The sequence below is a fragment of the Pseudorasbora parva genome, chromosome 4, assembly GCF_024679245.1.
Source record: "Pseudorasbora parva isolate DD20220531a chromosome 4, ASM2467924v1, whole genome shotgun sequence".
NCBI classification, from domain to species: Eukaryota; Metazoa; Chordata; class Actinopteri; order Cypriniformes; family Gobionidae; genus Pseudorasbora; species Pseudorasbora parva.
Window position 1 is genome coordinate 19,775,300 of NC_090175.1, and position 21,808 is coordinate 19,797,107.

At 37.9% G+C, this 21,808-nt stretch overlaps 1 protein-coding gene across 1 annotated transcript; it reads right to left on the reverse strand.

Moving 5' to 3' along the window:
• Positions 1-275: 275 nt before the first annotated feature.
• On the reverse strand, positions 276-16,749 carry vwa11 (von Willebrand factor A domain containing 11). Its single transcript, XM_067441199.1, has 17 exons — positions 16,614-16,749; positions 15,715-15,903; positions 15,295-15,573; positions 14,280-14,373; positions 13,850-13,978; positions 13,080-13,266; positions 10,425-10,594; positions 9,755-9,867; positions 9,454-9,570; positions 9,177-9,350; positions 8,925-9,057; positions 6,433-6,582; positions 6,217-6,309; positions 5,863-6,131; positions 2,280-2,413; positions 2,028-2,187; positions 276-1,251 (listed from the first exon to the last, which is right to left on the reverse strand). The coding sequence occupies exons 2-17, from the start codon at positions 15,895-15,897 to the stop codon at positions 874-876; spliced, it is 2,763 nt and encodes a 920-aa protein (XP_067297300.1). The 5' UTR covers positions 15,898-15,903; positions 16,614-16,749; the 3' UTR covers positions 276-873.
• Positions 16,750-21,808: the final 5,059 nt, after the last annotated feature.

The following is a 21,808-nucleotide window of genomic DNA, read 5'->3' on the forward strand; positions in this document are numbered from 1 at the left end:
AAAAACTGACATCAAGTGAGACACAAACCAAAATGAAATGTACAAAATTCAGCAACACTTTAAATTATGTTGTGTAAAACTGTGTGTATGTATTATATATATATATATATATATATATATATATATATATATATATATATATATATATATATATATATATAGCCAATTATACAAGCACATTTTGAACAGTGTAGTCTGCTTAAAAAAAGACCCAAAGCCATATGCGAATACAAATCATATGCGAGTTCCGCTTTATGTAAAGTTGTCAACCGCTCTGGTAAATATTTTAACATATGAATAGCTGCTTAAAATAGATTACACGTTCATGTTGTTGTAATATGTACCACATCATTTAGTGCAAACACAAAACAATACAGGTTAGTTATGATCTTATGTAATTGATGCATGATACTTCAAATAGTATAAATGTCATTGTCCTGTAGCCTACATTGGGTTACTGAGCCATAAATTACTATCTCTTTTAACGTGTTTAGAAGTAATTGCAGATATTTGTAAAATGATATTAATATTCATTATATTGGTAACATATGATTACACAAAATATTCTAAAATAGAAATTCCCTCCTATATTTGGACAGAAAAAGTAATATTGTAGATTAGAAAATATTTACTTTTACAGTTCTGATTTATAATTCACATAAAACTTTATCTTTGAGGTCTGTAGGTTCTAAATAAGCAGCATAGTTCTTTATTAGTAATCATATGGCTGGAATTACCAATAATGAAATGTTTGAGAAGGAATTCTTTGCTTTAGAGAATCTCTATGAGAAAGCTTTCTAAAAATATTTTTATAGAAGGATGGGATGAGAAATGATAGGAAAAGATGTATTTGGTTGGATGAACTCCACATCATTACAGAGTAAAGGCTTCACGTAGAAAACAGTATAAAAGCAGAGATGCCCACAGAGGGAGGGACATGCTGATGAGGCGAGAGCCTGCGTTAGACTTCATGTTGTAACTGCACCTGCCCACGTTCCCAACCTTGTCAACTGCGGACAAAGTCACGGAAGTTGAACAACATGAGGCCTCATATAGACCCATCACAGTGTCTTCCACTTCCTTCTGGGTAAAGTTTCCACTGCCTTGCTGGATGGAAATGCTATCGATGCCTGTGCCATTTCCGTCTGTGATGTTGACAGACAGTTCCCAGTTTGAAGAACTGCAAGAGGAGGAGTAGCAAGTACCCCGTACATTGAAAATTTCACATTTTGGAGGCGTCAAGTCAGTCACCTGAACGGAACAGTAAAGGGTGAGTTAGAACAACAGCTTACTGAAGAACACAGAGGCATATACATAATATTACAGCATATTTATTAAATATATTTTCATTTATTTTATTAGAAACTAATTCAAACATTAAAATTATGAATCGTTATAGCAATCATTTATTAATGTGATGGCAAAGCTGAATTTTTAGCATCATTACTCATGTCACATGATCCTCTAGAAATTATACCAGTATGCTGAATTGGTGCTCAAGTAACATTTCTTATTATCAATGTTGAAAACAGCTGTGCTGCCTAATATTTTTGTGAATTCTTTGATAAAAAATTTAGTAAAGAACATTTGAAATAGAAATCTTTTGTAACAATGTAAAAAAAAGAAGTAAATTTTGATCAATTTAATGCTTCCTTGCTGAATAAATTTTTATTTAGAAAAATCATTTCTTTAAAAAGAATCATACTGATCGCAAACTTTTGAATGGTGTGCTATATAAAATAATTTGCTTTGTGTGGAGAATTATTTGCTGCCATTAAAATTTAGACATTTCAAGACCAAAGACCCATCAATTCTATGTAAAGTTAATAATTTAACATTTTTGTGTGTAATTAATATAATTGTTTGATATTAAGAACATTTGTCTTCTTTTGCTCACAAAAATGTTTAATGAAGTGTTGGGTCACCACTACTGCAAAATCAGTAGAGAACCCATGACTAAAATGACTCGTGGTTTGTTAAAAATAACATTTCACATAAAAATATAGTCTCTCTGTGTCTGTGGTTACCTTGGAGAGAACAGAAAGGCGAAGGACAGCATAGTTAGAATCACTTCCTCCAGGACCCTCTGCCTCGATGGTTAGTGTAACATCTGTTCCTGACACCATGTTAACAGGAGGAGTGAGAGACACTGTCCCTTGAGCACTGCCGCCACTCCCCAGACTGAGCCTGTGTTGACCAAACAAACAGAACTGTGACACAGAGTTTTGTTCTCGATAAGAAGAGCTATAAAAGATTTAAGCAGAAAGTGGAGAAATTACGTTGATGGGTGTGTCATAGGGATGTTTTTGTCATTCCTTGCACGGATTGTGTAGGTACCGCTTGATCCGTTGGTTGTAACAGTAAAATTTAGTTTAAATACTTGTCCTGGCAGCATGGAGCTGTCTGCTATTGCCTATATATGGAGAGGTAAAAAAGAGAGGACATTGAATTAGAGAAAAAACCAAATAGATTTGTTCAAACTTGCCTACAGAAGCTCATTTGAAATATTGCCGCGGCTCATTTAAAGGGGGGGTGAAATGCTGTTTCATGCATACTGATCTTTTTACACTGTTAAAGACATGGAATCCCATACTAAACATGGACAAAGTTTCAAAAGTTAAGGTGGACGTTTGATGGGAGTATTTCTTTGTCAAAAATACTACTTCCGGTTAGTCATAAGTTTCGGCAAGTTTTTTGCGATCATGCGTCCCCTTTGACGTTAATGGGGGCGGAATTTCTTTGTATGGGCCTTACGGACAATTCTACCGGAAGAGTGCGAGAGAGAGAGAGAGGGAGAGAGCGAAAGTAACAGGCTACGCCCATCAAAGCGCTGGCTCGTAGGCTGCGGTGCACAGGTAATGTGCACAATTAACAATGACATCAAAAAGTGCGTTTTTGGTTGCCAGACCAAGACAGTCCTGCACAGATTCCCCAAAAACCCCACGGTAAGGCAACAGTGGATGGAATTTGCTTTTCCGGATCAGCAACTGAGTTGCGCGAATGTTTATATCTGTTCGCTGCATTTCGGTGCCGACTGTTTCATAAACAAGGCCCAGCTTGACGCCGGATTTTCCAATCGCCTAATGCTGAATGATGGAGCAGTCCCAACGATAAAGGTCCCAACGTTAGTACCGCAGGCGGTGAGTAAGACTGCTTCAAATGTCTGTGTTTTTGCCTATGCTCATCAAGTAGCCCAAACATGATCACGTATAGTTAATTGATCAATGGAGCATGCGATGTGTAGTGCGTGTACATTTGTTTAGCTGGCCACTATATGTGTAACTTTATGTTTGTGTATTGTAAAAGCACTCCAAACAACAATACACAAAGAGTGGGGAAATATGTTGAACTAAATAAGCACGCTTCTTCATTCAAATGCGCTACTATTCCGTGTCTTTCTATGTAAACACTAACTTAGCCTGCCGTGCAAAACCAGTCCGCTTAATAACGTTACAATTGTCTACACAAACCACGCGTAAACACACACACACGTGCACAACTGCACTTCCCACATGTACACCTTCAAAGACAAAAATACGACGATATAATTCAAGTGTAAATATGTAAATAACACAAGTCGCTAAGCATATTATATAGTTAGTGTATAACTTGTACCACATAGAGACGTCCTGCTCTAGTCGTTTTTGCTGCTGCTCCTGTTCAACTGCAGCCTCTGGGTCTGATTCCGGATCATAGATGTATGGCTGTATCTGATTAAAAGCCATATTTTTATTTTGAATAAAGTTTTTTCCCGCTGTTAGGGATGACACAGCTTTACGACGCACTCGACTCAACATAGCAGCAGCGAGCACACGTCATTATTTAGCTCCGCTCACACGACACGCCCCCACCCGCTCGGCTTTTTTCGGAAAGACTCGGAACAGCGCATCTTTCTTATATAATTATTAAAAAAATAAAGACTTTTCGGAGATATGCAGGATGCAATGCTACTCTATAGGTACTCAAGATTGACATGACACTGACTGAAACTGAGTGTTTCACCCCCCCTTTAAGAAAATAACAGCTCAGAAGAGCCGCTTTAGTTCGAGGTAAACAGTGCTAACAATAATAAAAAAAGACGATCAACACCTTATGTGTTACCACTGAAATGTAGATGTAGCCTAATATATTTCCAAAAGTAAGCCCATTTTAAGCGAAATGCACGCTTCATACTGTCGTCTGCCCTGGCTCTAACCTCGAGTTAGCCTGTTTACTGTCTACAAACCTTGAGCACACAAACCCAAACGCTGTGACCTCGCCTCAAATGTTTTTATTGGTTTATTAAGTACAAACAGGCGAGTTATGAAAAATTGAGTGCGAGGGATATGTTCACTTCACACAAAAAGATTTTGGAATGATGGCTAATTGTAGTAGCGTTTAGTCCACTGTCTATAATAGCCTAATTTAGAGATCACTTTTTCTTTTTTTAACGGACAACTTTGATCGGTTAACGTTGATACGGTCAACCATCGGTCAAACGGTCATCGGTTAACTAGGCAGGTGTTAACTTTACCAACAGTCTTGCTTGAAAAAAAGGTTCTAAATAAAATAAAAATGTAGTCCATACTACCTTTATTTGTTTTGTATATCATTTCAAACTGCATTTCCACATTGCAATTTTGTATAGACTATTCATAAACTGAATTAACAGAAAAATTGCTATATCGTTATGTATATCGTTATCGGGATATCAAATGAGATATGAAATTTTGGCCATATCGCCCAGCCCTAACGTGTGTTAAATATAACGTTAACGAGTCAGATTACATTTAACGTCATAAATGAGCTGATGAGCTCTCCTGATGAGAGCTGAAGTAATCGCGACCACATTCGCGGCATACATTCACAACGCCTTTTCAGTTCATGCCTTTGGAAGCTTAACTTTCATTGAAAGTTAAGTGAGAAGTTAAAACACTTACATTGCTCAGCATCCGTTTAAATTAATGCCTGTAGCTGAGCTGTGCTGTAAGTGTGATCTCCCATTCCCCATGCGCGAGTTGAAAACATGCGGAAATGGCTCCCTCTGCTGGCTGTAGTCTTTAGCCTCTTGGCAAACATTCCAAAGATAACGCAAATATCGTCAATTTGCGTCACGAGAGGAATTTTTCCGAAATAAAATGCATAAATCTCTCGTCTCAGGGGGATATAAGAGGGGGGAGCACGATCATTTGAATATACTCCAGGGTTTACTGATACAAAGCCATATGCTAATCGCTGAAGTAACCCTTTAAATAAAAATTTAATTTCCATAGGCTTTTTTTTTTTTTTTTAAATAGAGTCGGCTCTTCAGATATGCGAGCCAACTCATGACGTTCATTTACAAGAGTCGGCTCTTAAAACCGTCTCAGTCGCAAATCCCATCACTAATACAAATGTTTTCCCAAACAAATCATGAGTCATTAATACTTTCATACTAAAACGTATTGTCATTTTATAAACAACTGCAACCATATACTCTGGGTAATTTCATCTTACAGTATATTTCATCATCAAGAGTGCATCTTTAGCGGGTGTGATATGTTTGCTGAGAGTGATGAAAAATTGAAAGGTAAATGCGAATTAGGTGGACATTTTTCACGAGAAGTTCTTATGTGCGTGCCGTGTAAATGTGAAAAATTCACACAATTATTAGTGAATGCAACCCAGTGTTTTCCATGGATTATTTTTTTGAGAACTGCATTCTCTGAATGTCATGCTATTTTCTGTGAATCATCTATGCAGTAATTTAGATAAAAAGAGTTATCTTTGAAAATACTGTATTTATCTTTTGGTACAGCTAAGTTTTGAAACAGTGAATGCCATAACATATCAAATAAGAAAATAAGTGTCAAACAAGTGCCACAAAAAAAAGTCAGTTTGTACCTTGACAGTGACTTTGGACTGAGACATCTGTGTGGTGGTCTGCCTCTGGAAAAGGCTGGAGAAGGTCTTGTCTTTTCCTTTCAGCAAAACAACAAACTCTCCTTCAGGAACTTCTTTCACAGTAACTAGGAAATCTCCACCACCCATGTTCTCTATGGTTCCATTAGACACCCTGACCCCAGACACCTCCACGAGAGCGACCTCGTGCACCTCTAGAGCCTCTGGACCTTTCTCTCCAGTCAGTGTTAGTAGAAGCTTAGCAAATGAGCCTGTATAAAGACAGAAATATATTTAATAATCATTCAAATAATTTCATAAGAATCCATTTATAGTTAAACACCTATCGGTTCAAACCTGCTGACGGCCGCCCATCAATGACAGCATACCCAGGATGAGGTCCTTTAAATTCCTCCACAAAGTCGTAGATGAATGTAATGGAACTCTGCCCTGAAAATTTTAAAATTGAAATCAGTCATTACTGTCTACATTACAAAGGCTTATAGACAGGTTGGCAACGACTTTAGTCTTTTGTATAGCATTGGTTTATTAAATATGTACATGATGGCTCACCAATCACTTTTACGGTGTAGGGCTGAGTTGTCATCATGTCAATGTGCCAAAGGCCCATCTCAGTTGCATTTAATTGGATTCGTTGCAGGTTTCCTACTTTCTGAATTGTTCCCAGAGGTCCGTTGGCAACAGTGTTTGATTGGGACACACCTGGAAGCAAGTGCATTCCATTAGATAATAGTATAGACAAAATCATATATTGAAGCTGTGCATAATAATAAATCAAGAATCAACCAAATGAGCACAGCACAATATAATATAATATACTCGATTTGCAACTTAATCTAGTTTTTATTTAGTGTTTATTTATATTTTATGTCCAATTTGTAACATTTCACTCTAACTGGTTTTAATTTAATTTACAGAGTTTTGTCATTTGTATGGCTGCAAAAGTTAATGCACTAATTATTTCAATATCTCACTGTCATTGTGAACAAAAGTGGTATTTCATGCTTAAAGGGTTAGTTCCCCCCAAAAATGAAATTTCTTTCATTAATGACTCACCCCAATGTCGACCTCTGTCCATCCTCGGATCACAGTTTAAGATATTTTAGATTTAGTCCGAGGGCTTTCTGTCCTTTGAATGTAAGTGAATGCCCACTTGCTGTCCACGTCCAGAAGGTGATGAAAACATCATCAAAGTAGTCCATATGTGACATCAGTTGGTTAGTTAGACTCTTTTGAAGCGTCGACAATACATTTTGGTCCAAAAATAACAAAAAATATGACTTTATTCAGCATTGTCTCCCCTTCCGCATTTGTTTTCAAACCTCAAATAAATAATAAAACGGTCGCGAATCAGCAGATTGATTCGTGATTCATATCACCAATGTCACGTGATTTCAGCAGTTTGCCAGTTTGACACGCAATCCAAATCTTGAATCATGACCGTTTGATTCTTTATTTGAGGAACACGGGAGAGAAGACAATGCTGAATAAAGTCGTATTTTTTTATATTTTTGGTCCAAAATGTATTGTCGACGCTTCAAAAGAGTCTAACTAACCAACTGATGTCACATATGGACTACTTTGATGATGTTCTCATTACCTTCTGGACGTGGACAGCAAGTGGGCATACACTTACATTCAAAGGACAGAAAGGCCTCGGACTAAATCTAAAATATCTTAAACTGTGTTTAGAGGATGAACGGAGGTCTTACGGGTGTGGAACGACAATGGGGTGAGTCATTAATGAAAGAAATGTCATTTTTGGGTGAACTAATCCTTTAATGCTGGCAGGCTACAAAAGTTTAATATACCATGCTGTGTGCGATTGTCCTGTCTCTGCTGATATTACCCCCAGCGGTGATTCATTTTTTTATCCAGGGATCATCAGGCGATCAGTTTTACCCTCATTTCTGGTTAAACAGGATGCATTTCCCATTTATGTGCAACTGTTACTGTTGCTGCCACCACTTATTCATTAGATAAGTCAATAATTTAATTGTTACATTTGTATTTTTTCTTTAAAAAAATACTTTTCATTTGATATGAATTACACACAATACAATAAATAAAATGTAAATGATTACATTCTCGTCCTAACATCTCTTTTTTGTTTTTAACATTTTTACCATCCGTAAAAATCTAAAATTACTTTATGAACATTTTTAATCAATTTTTGTAAATTTGTCTGTAAATCTGCCACAAAGATGTGAAAAAATAGGCATAAATCTAGCTTACAAATTATTCAGGCTAATTGTAGTAATAAGGATCAGACCTGTTTGCCCAATAGTGGCAAGACATATATGTATATAAAGACATCTGACAAATTGGTTTGTTCATCAAGAACCAGGAAAAAAAAAATCGTCTGTAAAAACTGTTTAACCAACGCTATTTTGGGTGGGTTTCTCCCATCCCCATACAACACAATTTCTCTGTCTTTCACTGCTCTTACAAGAACATCAGTCTCCTCGGCTGTGAACCGCTCCTGGCGTGCGCCTTGTAAATACGCCATAATAATAGCAATCCATAATGGAACTTGCGCACTTGCTTTTAAAGGGAATGGTGGATGACACTCTGATTGGTTTATTCACGTTACGCCCAAAGCACACCTATGAATAATGAAGCTACTTCAGACCAACCCATTTTAGATTTGCGCCGGGCGCAAGAGCCATTTATCCCGCCGGGAAAATAGTAACAGCGCCGAGACCCACCCACAAAGTTACTTGCGCTTCGCGCTTTGACACTTGCGTTTCAGATCGTTAAAATAGGGCCCTATATCTCAATATTTTAAGTTTATACTTTGCATTTATGACCTTGTTTCTTGCAATTGTGTTTATATCTCTCAGTCTGAGTTCATTTCCTGCACTTGCAAGTTTACATTTGGCAATTCTGAATGTATAACTCGCAAATTGCTAGTTTAGTGCAATGGACTCTCGCAATTGTAAGATAAAAGTCGCAATTATCTTTTAAAAAATGTTATTCTGTTATTATTTGTTGAAACAAGCTTTTAAGATTTTGCATTCTACTAAAAGCACTTCTGAACTTACCTGTCGGGCTGTGTAGTTTGAATGTGAGGCTACTTCCTGTGATGTAGATGGTGGCGTTGGACACAGATTCGTCCAGTAGGAAGGAGAAACTCTCCACACGTCCTGGATCCCTGGAGCGCTGAAGAATTGTCACCTGACAGAAGAAGAAAGAGTGCAAACATTTGTAATGAAAAAAATAGATTTAATCATTTATGTCAGTTTTGTTTGTGAGATGTTTACAATTAGAAAAAGACTATAAGACGCTGATCATACTAGGGCTGAAGTAGAGGTATCAACAATGATGTCAGTGGCTTGAGAGAGGCTGGACTTGGAGACCTCAATGGCTTGACCCCCAGAGGCCAAGGCCATGTCATAATACACCTGAAACTGTGATGATGCCTTCAATGCCCTTCTCCTCCTCCTCGATGGCGTCATGAAGAAAGACACCTGAAAAGAGACAGGAGAGAGATGGAAAACTGGGAAACTAACTGAGGGCTGGTGAAAATGTTGATGGCAAAGCCTGAAAGTGAAACAGCACTGGACAGTTTACCGTAGACTTGGTGCTGCGGATGAGGGCGGTGATGGTTTTCTCAAGGTATGTATCCTTAGGTGGAGCGTCGGTGAACACATATATATGTGAAGAGGAGGGAGCGCCTGTCAGAGCCAACTGTTAGAAACAGAAGGTTAGAAAGGAGAAGAACCGTGTACAATGGTCAGTCAATTTAGTTGTGGATGAAGGTTCGCATATTCTTTGTAATATTCAATATTCTAATATTAACTAGAGACCATTGTGGTTGCTAAGGAGATATGACAATTGAGCTGGTTGGCTGAAAGTCCACATAGCACAGTACCTGAAGTCCTGATAGGCACATTTCTGGGGTGTCTCCTCCTCCGTCAGCTTTGAGCTTGGAGATCTCAGACTTCATTATATCTGGGTCTGTGGTTCTTATTAGTGGTCCAAAAACTGAAAAATTAAAACAAGTACATCATTGCTCTTTTCTAAATTTATAGCGAGCTGCCACAGGCAACATTTTAAGGCACCATATAGGCACATTGTGAACACGAAGGCTGTTTCAAAAGGTACCCGTAACACTTTAGTTTAGGGTCCAACTCTCGTTATTAACTAGATTAATATTATAATGCTTATTACTAGGATATTGGCTGTTTATTAATACCTATAAAGCACATATTAATGCCTTATTCTGCATGACCATATTCTACATTCCTTAATCTTACCTAATACCGTAACTTAACAAATACATTAACTATCAATAAGAAGTAATTAGGAGTTTATTGAGGCAAAAGTCTGTTAATAGTTAGTTAGTATTTATAATTGGACCTTCACTCAAAAAACACAAGATGATAAGCAATTATTGTTAATAAATAAACCTATTTTAAATTGCATTCCATCATGAAAGGCACAAATCAAAAAAGTTCAGTGTAATTAAAAAGGTTATTTTGACCAAATATGTCTATGTGCTATGTATTCCATTGCTTAATGGAAACCCTTTTTGCACTCACGTGGATCATTAAACTGCACCAGAATATATTCAGATGGCTCATCTTGAGTTCCTTTTTTACTGTCAATGATGTTGAAGGTGACTCTCTTGGCTTCCGCAATGTCATCTGCCATACTGCCTGTGGTGTCAATCACAAAAGCCAGCACTGCAGATCGCGCAATACCCATCAGCCTGATGGAGGAAAAATTAGGGACAATTATTCTGGTTAATGGATTTTATGTGTTTAAATCTTTTTATTAGGGAATCCAACAGTTTGACAATCATTGTACATAGCTTTTATGATTCCACATTATAAACATGAGAAAGAAACAAACAAAAATAAAAATACAATAACTGAAAGGAAAAGAAAACAACAAAGCAATCCCTATTCCACCCACCCCACCCTAGGGACTTCACATCAATGGGACAGTCAGTGCTACAATTACTCAAGCTATGCTATCGAGGTAATGGAGAAGGGGAAACCAAATTTTATCAAATTGATCCAGCTTGTTTATCAAAGAAAAGCGGATTCTTTCCAGATGTAATAACCTTACCATTTCATCCAACCACAATTTAACAGTAGGGACTTTGGGGTTCTTCCAAAACTTTAGTATTAGTTTCTTTGCAACAATAAGCCCATAGGACAACAACTGTTTTTGAGATTTTTGAAAAGAAGTGAGGTTATTTGAGGTTCCAAATAACACCACAAGTGGATCAGGCTCTAATTCAACCTGCAACATTTCTGACAGTATTTGAAAAATATTAGTCCAGAATGGGGTTAACTTGGAGCAAAGAGCATAACTATGCAGGAGAGTGGCTTCCTCTGTCTGACACTTATCACATATTGGGGAAACACTTGAAAAAAATCTATTCAGCCTGGTTTTAGAATAATGGAGTCGATGAATAATCTTAAATTGAATAAGACAGTGGCGAGAGTTAACGGAGCATTTATGAATATTCTCTAATGCATTAACCCAAAGCTCGTCATTGATCTCACCCCCTACTTCCTTCTCCCACTGTGATCTTATACCCTGCGTAGAAGGCGAAGTAGTGGATAGTAGAGAGTTATACAGTAAAGAAATCAAGTGACTAACCCCAGTTCCAAGTCTTAAGAGCTCATCAAACTTTGCAGAAGAAGCCTCATTAAGAGTAAGACAAGGCAAATGCTTACTTACATAATCCCTGAGTTGTAAATAACGAAAGAAATTGTTTTTATGCAAACCGTATTGTGCCTGCAGCTGACTAAAGGAGGCAAAAGAACCGTCAATAAATAGATCACCAATAGTTTGAATACCTAAGTCTCTCCACTTTATGAAAGCAGAATCCATAGTAGAAGGAGTAAATGAGGGGTTCCCTCCAATTGGTAAGAGGAAAGATAAGGACTTTATAACAAATTTTGATTTAATCTGCTTCCTAATACGAATAGTGCTATGGATTATACAATTATTATTATAGGCCAATTTAGCTATTTTTGTAGGCGACAAGATCACCGCCCCAATATCATACGGGCTACATGCTTCTCTTTCCATTTGGATCCAAGTAGAATGTGTAAAGTTGTGATCTAACCACATTATGATAGTATGAAGAGCACAAGAATAATAATAAAGAGAGAAATTGGGGAGTGCCAACCCACCTTCCGCTTTGGATTTACAAAGGTGAGATTTGCTTATTCTATGGGCTTTATAATCCCACAAAAAAGGGATAATAATTGAATCCAGCTGCTTGAAAAAAATCTTAGGTACAAATACTGGGATGTTTTGAAAAAGATAAAGAATTTGAGGTAGAAAAATCATTTTAATAATATTAACCCTTCCTATCAAGGAAATAGGGAGTGACCTCCAAAACTGAATATTATTTTTCAATTTCGACATTAGGGGGGGGGAAGTTCGCTTTAAATATTGCTTGAAAATCCTTCGTAACTTCAATTCCTAAATAAGTAAATTTATGATGTGTTATTTTAAAAGGAAAGTTTAGTGCAACAGAAAGGTCTTGTACCTTTATAGGCATTAACTCGCTCTTAGACCAGTTTATCCTGTACCCTGAGAAAGTACCAAAATGAGAAATAATTTCTAAGATTCTTGCGATAGTAATCTGAGGTTTAGTAATATATAACAGGATATCATCTGCATATAATGAAATTTTACTTATAGTGTTCTTTGTATTATATCCATGAATATTGGGATCTGACCGAATCGCATGTGCTAAGGGCTCAAATGCCAAAGCAAAGAGCAAGGGAGATAAAGCGCAACCTTGTCTTGAACTAATGGATTTTAAATGTGAACATTAAAGTATTTACATCATTTATAGTTATTTACATCATTTAGACTTACAAATTAAGAATGCTACATACACTACTGTTCAACAGTTTGGGGTTGGTCTTATCCAAACTTATGCTCACAAAGGCTATATTTATTTGATAAAACAATGCAGTAAAAACAGCACTAATGTAAGTCTTCAGTGTCCCATGATCCTTCAGAAATCATTATTCTACCTGTAAATGTAAATTTAATGTGTCCTTGCTGAATAAAAGTTTTAATTTCTTTGAAAACAAAAATTACTGACACCAAACTTTTAAACAGTAGGCATGACATTTTGCTCCCAACTTTGCAAGTAATAATATCTCTTTAATGTTTAAGAAAGTTTGTCTAATGATGTATGTATATGGGAATCCCCATACCGAAGGTAGTCCTTGTTTCCTATAGCGCCACGGATGTCCTCCAGCAGCACCAGGGTGGCTTCAGATGCCAGGTTTACAGCATTATTGTGTAGATCAGTATTATAGGAAAGCCGCTCATCTTTACTGATCCCACCTCGAGGATTCTGGGTACTGCTGAGATCAGTCTCCCCACCATGACTACATTTACCTAGCACACATGAATAAAAGACAAATAATCAAAGACATTTGTAACATTTATATAGCGCTTTTCTGGGTTTCCAAAGTGCTTTACATATAGAATGGGGAGTCTCCTCAACCACCAATGTGCAGCAAAGGCAGCCATATTGCACCAGAATGGCCACCACACCCCAGCTGATTGGTGGAGAGGAGACCGAGTGATGAAGCCAATCTGTATATGGGGATAATCAGGAGGTCATGATAGACAAAGGCCAATGGGCAAAATTTGGCCAAGATGCCGAGGTTACACCCCTACTCTTTTTCAGAAGGACATTCTTTTTTTTTTATGGCCACAGAGAGTCAGGACCTCGGTTTAACATCTCATCCGAAGGAACATTTAAAACACACTAGAGGTCGCCTATTCAAAAACAAAGGCGTAGCTTGAGGAGATTGACATGCTAGTTATAACATCATTTTTCAGTTGTTTACACATTAGACCTTAAAACCACTAGGAAGCTGATAAAACACCAACATTTATTGAGTTAATCAGTTAGCTTAAAAAAGCAGTTTAAATAGTTACTAATACATTTTGTATGCCCATAACTCCTCCTCACCTTGAGGTTTGTCAGAAGAGAACAGGCCCATGTATCCTGAAGTGAGGAACTTCCCATTCAGAATAGCAGGCAGCAGCTGGTTTGGACAGGTACCACTGGCGCAGTCACTGCATGTTGGCATTGTAACATCTGCACATGAACAAATACATATCTACAGCTGTATACAACACACATCAATCGCAGACATTCACTTCATTTGCCGTTTAAGAACAATCAATCTCATAAAATATGAATACTCTCTGGTGAAACCTGTTATCAGTTATGCACCATGTCATCTGTTTACTTATCTCTAGTTTTCATTGAAAAAATTGATTTTTAAGAGCTATTACGCATGAACATTGGTCATGTCAACACTAAAAGAATGGTGTAATCACATTTATTTTACACATATGTGTCTCTCTCATAAATCACACCCACTGGCTTTATCTACCTGCAATGTTCTCAATGTTGAGTTCCGGTCTGATGAGATTGGCATATGGACTTTTGTTGCCTAATTCAACCCAGTTACTGTGGCTGTAAAAATCCTTAAAAAATAAATAAAAAACAATTAAACAATATTTATAATTAACCTGTTACAAAATATGAATGGTATAAAAGCTTACGTTATATTTAAGCTTATGTTTGTTATCATTTTGCTTGAAAGTACATCTTTCAGAGAAACTTGTCACAGCCATAAACAAAAACATTTCCAACTTTTAATATAATAAAGAAAGCATTTTATTATAATAAAGAATCATTTTGTAATCATGTAATGATGATGTTTGTTTACAAAATAATAAAATTATTTATTTATAAAATTATTAATAAAAATAAAATTAAACCATAAACCATAAACCAACCATAAAAAAAAGCTTTTCTTAAAACTATAAATATGCCACTAGCCACTTTGGCGGGCTGAATATAATTTATAGCTAAATGAAATGCCAAGAAGACCGTCGTATCACAAAATTGGCTACAATTCAACTACAATTCTTTATACTTAGTGCAGGCGAGATAGGCGGAATAGCGCTGAATGACACTCAACAAAAGCGCTCTCTCGCGTGCGCGCTCTCTCTCTCGTATATATATATATATATATATATATAATTAATATATATATAGCCTAACTAAAATAACTCATAGCCTATCATATTACATTTCTCATATTAGCCTATTATATTCCCCACTTGCACATCACAGCTGATATACAATGTAGTCTTGATTGGGGGGGGGGGGGTCACTCTGCATTTGAAAGGGTTTTAAATCTTCTAAATCAAGTAAAATGACTCAAAATCAAGTAATTTTATGCATGCCAAAGTCAACTTTAAACATATACAATGTAATTTCCAAACAGCAAAATTGTGGCCAGTGAAAATGCTGAGTGGCTAGTAACTTGGTGAGCAAAAAATGTAATGTCAAGCCCTGGTCATGAGTCTCATGACTGTATCTCCCTCCCCCTCACCCACCTGCAGTGTGTGACACACCCTCCCCAGGGTTTCTCTGGCAGATTGAAGGTTGTCAGTGCGGACGTTCGCTTTTATGGCTGCATTTCCCTGTATGATGAGGTTGCGCCCGTCGTTAAAGGCCTCATTATTGAAGTGGTGTGGTGCACTCCCCATGAAATCACGGTCCACAAATCCATTCTGCATGTAGATCTGATTCAGTGCCGTGCGAAACTTGGCTCCCGAAACTTCACCTGTGGCCGTGCCCAGACACGCACGCAGCAGCTCTTCAGGTGATGAGCCCTGTGTTAAAAAGGGAAACATGAAGTTATTAAATAGGCTATTAGGCTACATTTCTCAAAAGTTATTGTTTGTCTTCAGAAGAATGACAAAATTTGAATGGTATGTTTATGATGCATTCATGCTACTTCTACACAAACTCACCGTTGGATCGAACTTTCTTCCTTCTGATTCAGCCACTGCTTCACACACCTCGTGGATCTTTGCCATCACAGCAGAACCAGTAATGGTCACATGGGTGTTTCCGCTACCCCCAACTGACACAAATGCCTGAACCCTGGACATTACCAGTGCGATCAGGCCAATGACTGGCACTGGCGACTTCATGATCACCTTCAGTCAAGAAGAATCTTTTTTTTTTAATCATATAAATAAACTATGGTATTAAAATAAAAAAGTGCTTATAAGTAGGCTACACAACTCTTCTTAAGTGGAAGGAAGCGTTTTTCCCTCACGAGCAGCCGATATCACTGAGTCATTAGTTGGACAAAATAACCTCATGTGCAATAGCCTATAGAAATTAAGCGCGGAATAAACATTTGATATTTTTCAAACGGGCACAATGGTGGTTACCGATTAGGCTACCGTAAATCTGACCCAAATTGCTTTGTTGCAAATGGTGATATTTTTGCAAATTTTGCACACAAAAAAATCAATGATATCTGTCCACTGGAACGCTTTTGCTTTTAATTTAAAACGGTTTATTTAAAGTCATCATTTTTTAAACAGATGGAATTAGAAATACAGGCCTGCCCCTAACAAAAGCCTACTTCAAATAAAAGCCTGTCCCCCTCTTTAGTTCAGGTAAATAAATGTCTCGGTGTTTATTCAAGGAATTATGGTAGGCCTAACTATACCAGTGGACAAATAAAGGAATTAATATCTAATACAATGTTAATTCAATGTATCCATTATATAGAATAGAATAGAATAGAACAGAACAGAACAGAATAGAATAGAATAGAATAGAATAGAATAGAATAGAATAGAATAGAATAGAATAGAATAGAATCGAATAGAATAGAACAATACATTTTATGTACCTTCAATCTGTCTCCGTTCCTCCTCTTTGTCCCCTTGATTATGGACCCTTAGGCTCTGATGGCACACACATATATATATACAGTATGTCTTATCTCAAAGTAAGTTGCTATGTGATCAGTCCTCAGCAAATGATTAACCATGATGGAGGAGAAATCATGAAGGACCAATAATTATGTTATTAAGACATGGCTGCCTTTAAAATATTGCATCGCAAACAGTAGTAATCATACCTAACCTTGATTAAACGTGAATTAACATTCAAAAAAGTTTTGAAACCATTATAGCAGTAATAAAACTAGCCTGACGTCCACTGATGGGTGAGGTTTCAATCCACAAAACCACCTTTGACCGTACACATAAAACACTTCTACATTGCCTCATTATTATTTTCTTTGCTAATTTTCCAGTATATCATAACCTTTGAAACCCACATTTTACAATAGGACCACACCTGTTTTCGCACAATGAGAACTCTGAAACTTCGGAAATTTGGTCAGTCAATAAAATGATTATGGCATCACAGTTTCAATGTATGTTCCTTATAAATTTATTATGTAATAAATTATTGTGACTAACTAATTAATAATCTCATCAATATTTATTCTTGCATTATTCACTTAATTTATTTAAAGGTTTATCAAGTACTTTTTCCTCATTAAAAAAAAGGTTTTACACATAAGCAAAATGTATTCGATAATAATTTTAGTCATGACACAAATTAATCCAACCATTAGTTACATTTTTTTAATGTCAGTAAGAGAAACATAGTATACGCACTGCTATACTTAAATATTTTGAGAATGCTTCATACTCGCAGTTGCTTACAAAAAGTGAATAGGCTGAGGAATTGTATAGGCTAATATGTCAGTAAAATTGACTGCTGCTCAGTAAACACTATGACAGAGAATTCAAAATATGTATTCTTTAGTTAACTGACACTCACGAGAATACAGGAACCGGAATAAAAAATAAACGAACATGCAACATTAAAGCAAGATAAAAGAACTAAAAGAACTAAGGGCTTACATACACAAGAAGAGGTAATGAGGTACAGTAAATTAACAACAGGTGAACGTAATCAGTAACAATAAGGGAAAAAACTGTCACACACTTGGAAACTAAGATGCATCTCATTTAGCTCCCTAGCTTGTGAATCTCTATATCGTGTTCATGAATTCTGCCACTGGTAAGGAATATAAAGGTGTCAGGGTTCTTCCCTGGCAGTCTTGTCTGTTTTGTCTTTGTTTAAAGGTGCACTATGTAGTATTTTTGCAGTAAAATATCCAAAAACCACTAGGCCAGTGTCATATATTTTGTTCAGTTGAGTACCTACAATATCCCAAATGTTTTCAACTATTTGTAAATTGTGAGAAAATTGCTATTTTAGCTAAGGACCGGGACGTTTCAGCAGAGCGTTTGAGGAAGTTGCCTGTCAATTGCATCATATCTGCACTACCCTCGGTTTCGGGTTTTATTTGGCAGGAGCGCTTTACTCTTAGCAGTATGAACAAGTGAACGCACAGAGTAACGGCATAACATCATTTTCAACACAATTAAATGTATTTAAGGCCCCATTTACACTGCATGGTTCAAGTGACCCAATTCCGATTTTTTCCTCTCATGTGGCACAGATCGGATATGACATGTGAACGTGTAAGCAGTAAAAACACGCATGAATTCCGATATCCTCAGATCAGATTCAGGCCTCACTCATATGTGGTAATAAATCTGTTATGATTCGGATGCGTGCATTTGCGTCTGCCATGTAAGCGGACAGATCGGATATTCCCCAGTAAATGCGATTCGTACGTCATTGAAAAAAGGACGGAGGCGAATGACGTCAACTCAGGGGGACACAATCTGCGATCAAGAGCCAGTGTTGCCAAGCAGGGGCGTGGGACTGGGGGGATAAAGGGTACTGAGTAACCAGGGCCCAAGGCAGGGAAGTCCGTTTTCTATACATACACATACATGGTACGGGGGCCCAGCAAGATGGTTTGTACCCAGGGCCCAAAATTTGGTGCTACGCCCCTGTTGCCAAGTCCACGATTTTCATGCGGAATTGGTCTACTTTAACACAGTTTGAGTTGCAATTGGACGGGTTTTGTTGTGAAAACCTGGCAACCCTTTTAATGGCTCTCCTCTTTTTCTCCGCCTTACGAGATAAATGTTTTGCCGACCTTTAAAGATGTGTGGAACAGTCATTTTGTCTGCGTCCATTGCATATCGCACTGTTTTACTTCTGTTTTGCCAGTGTACAGTGTAAATGCAAATATCGGATACGGAAAAGATGATGTAAGCGGGTCGTCAAAAAAATCGGATATTTGGTACCAAATCAGAATTGTGCATCAAGACCTGCAGTGTAAATGCAGCCTAATATGATAAACAGAGCTGCATTACCTCATAATCATAACTGGAAGAGCGGATCAGTGCAGGCGCCCGGCGAATGTGTCCCATCCCGTCATAATAAAAGTCCCGCTGTTCGCGAGCCGTGTGTTTGTATAACAATCGCTCCAGCAGCCATGCTCAGCTCCACAACACTCGGTCCTGCTCTGCTTCATACTACAGTAACGCTAATAACCGCATCCATGAACATGATTTCTGCCCGAGTCCTATTTTCCACCGGCTGAAATGTTTTTCGTCTACGGGGCGACAGCGGGGCGACAGTGGCTCAGTGGTTCATGTAGGTTGTCTACAAACCAGAAGGTTGGTGGTTCAATCCCCGGTTCCACCTGACCAAGTGTCGAGGTGTCCATGAGCAAGACACCTAACCCCAGCTGCTCCCGACGAGCTGGATGGCGCCTTGTATGGCTGACATTGCCGTCGGTGTATGAATGGGTGAATGTGAGGCAAAAATGTAAAGCGCTTTGGATAAAAGCGCTATATAAATGCAGTCCATTTACATGGCTAAAAATGCGTCATCGTATTAAAAAGCCTCCGTTTTCACAGTCCACACTACGACACGAAGACGGCCTTTTCAAATTTATCCGCTTTGGAGAGCGTTTTCAAAACGATACGTTTTCATTGACATAAAAGGCTGTCAGTGTGGACAGAAGGCCATAACAGAGAGAAAAATATATGTTTTCAAATTAAAACGTATTAGTGTGGACATGGCCTTTGTGTTTGTCATGTGTTCCTCTTGTCCTGCCTCCTTGTTTGCTGTTACCACGCCCCCTTGTTTAGGCTGGTCTAGTCCTCGGTTCACTAATTGTGCTCACCTGTTCCTCATGTGCGGATCCCTTTATATTGAGCTCCTTTCCCTCTTGTCTTTGCTGGTCAGTTGTGTGTGTGCTTGTGAGTACATAGTCAGTGTTTGCTTGTAGTTCTTGTCAAGACCTATTCATATTTAGTCCTTCTGTCAGTTCTAGATTAGTATTTCTTTAGTGTCAGTTTTTCCTTTGTTCCTGAATTTTTAGTCTAGTCAAGTTTCTTTATTTTGTCTTTATTTTGATCTAGGTTTCTCTGGGTTTTTTGGTTTCTCTTGTGTGTTTTCTCCCTTTTCTATCTCCAGTTATTTTATTTTTTTGTTTACTGGTGTTCTAGTTTTGCAAGTCTTTATTTGTTTTGTTTTATTATTTTGAATGTTGTCACGTGTTCATTCCTGCCTCCTCCCTGGGATTCCCTGACTGTTGGTTCCTTCTGCCTGGTATAGTCTGGTTCTGAGACTGAGCAGCAAGTAGTGTATCTCTGCTTCGTTGCGTCCTGCCCTGTCTTCACCTCTACCATCTAGTCCTCAGTGGTTCTTCGACCTGCTGCATCCTGGAGCTGGTTCCAGCAGCCACCCTCATCTGTCTTTTGTTCCCCATTGACCCTGCTGTTTGATCTGTCACTCCTCCACCATCCTCTTGTGCCTTGTCGACCGGTCCTGTCAATAAATTATTTGTTCACTCTGCGTCTGGGTCTTCCATTTCCTTAAACTTGACGAAAGGATACTGGATACTGACTCTATTTCTGGCGACATGACGATGTTCTCATTATACAACATCACTACTGGCTTTTATGAACAACAGCAGAACTGATATCTGTCTAACATTACTTGTTATTTAAAGTACATTGTGATAAATGCTTTGCTCATTACATATACACTATACAGCCAAAAGATTTGGGACATAGCTTTACATGCACATGAACTGTAATGACATCCATCCCATTCAATAGGGTTTAATATGGAGTTGCCCCAGCCATTGCAGCTATAACAGCTTCAACTCTTCTGGGAAGGCTTTTCACAAGGTTTAGGAGTGTGTTTTTGAGAATTTTTGACTGTTCTTCTGGAAGTAAATGTTTGGATGAGAAGGCCTGGCCTTCAGTCTCTGCTCTAATTCATCACAAAGGTGTTCTATCGGATTAAAGTCAGGACTCTCTGCCAGTCAAGTTCCTCCACACCAAACTCACTCATCCATGTCTTTATGGACCTTGCTTTGTGCACTGGTCATCCCCATACTGTTCGCACAAAGATGGAAGCATGAAATATTTTCAAAGATATGCTGAAGCATTAAAGAAACACTCCACTTTTTTTAAAAGACGCTCATTTTCCAAGTCCTTTAGTGTTAAACAGTTGAGTGTCACCGTTTTTGAATCCTTCAGCCGATCTCTGTATCTGGCGGTAGCACTTTTAGCTTGGCATACATCATTGAATCAACCTGATCACACAAATGCGTATAAATAGTACGAGTGTGCAATGTCGTGGAATGTATACGCCAAAACTCATTTTGGCGTGCATATGATACGCACTTTATGGCGTATATATGACACACACTTGGGTAGATTTAGGGTGGTGGGGCGTATATATATGACACGCTCTTGGGTAGGTTTAGGGTGGTAGGGTGGGGGGTTCGTATGTATAATAGGCCATAAAATGTGTGTCATATGCACGCGAAAAACAGCGTGCCATAGACACGCAAAAATGAGTTTTGGCATATACATTCCACGACATTGCACACTCGTACTATTTATATGCATTTTTGTGAGAATCGGATTAGACCATTAGCATTGCTCAAAAATTACCAAAGACTTCACTATATTTTCCTATTTAAAACTTGACTCTTCTGTAGTTACTCGTGTGCTAATAAAATCCATATATAATGTTCAGGACTGTTCATACATTTAAAACGCACACACACTTTCTGAACAGCTGTCGTCTGTAAGCAAAAGGAAAATAATAATTATGAACAGCAGAATTGTCATGTGACAGAAT

What these genes read in the sequence shown, in the direction of transcription:
- vwa11 (XM_067441199.1), bottom strand. Translation starts at nt 15,897, where the DNA reads ATGAAGTCGCCAGTGCCAGTCATTGGCCTGATCGCACTGGTAATGTCC. An exon ending in CAACATTGAGAACATTGCAG is followed by an intron (nt 13,979 to 14,279) that starts GTAGATAAAGCC and finishes GTTCATGTGCAG; the next exon opens with ATGTTACAATGCCAACATGC. An exon ending in TCCGCAGCACCAAGTCTACG is followed by an intron (nt 9,351 to 9,453) that starts GTAAACTGTCCA and finishes GTCTCTTTTCAG; the next exon opens with GTGTCTTTCTTCATGACGCC.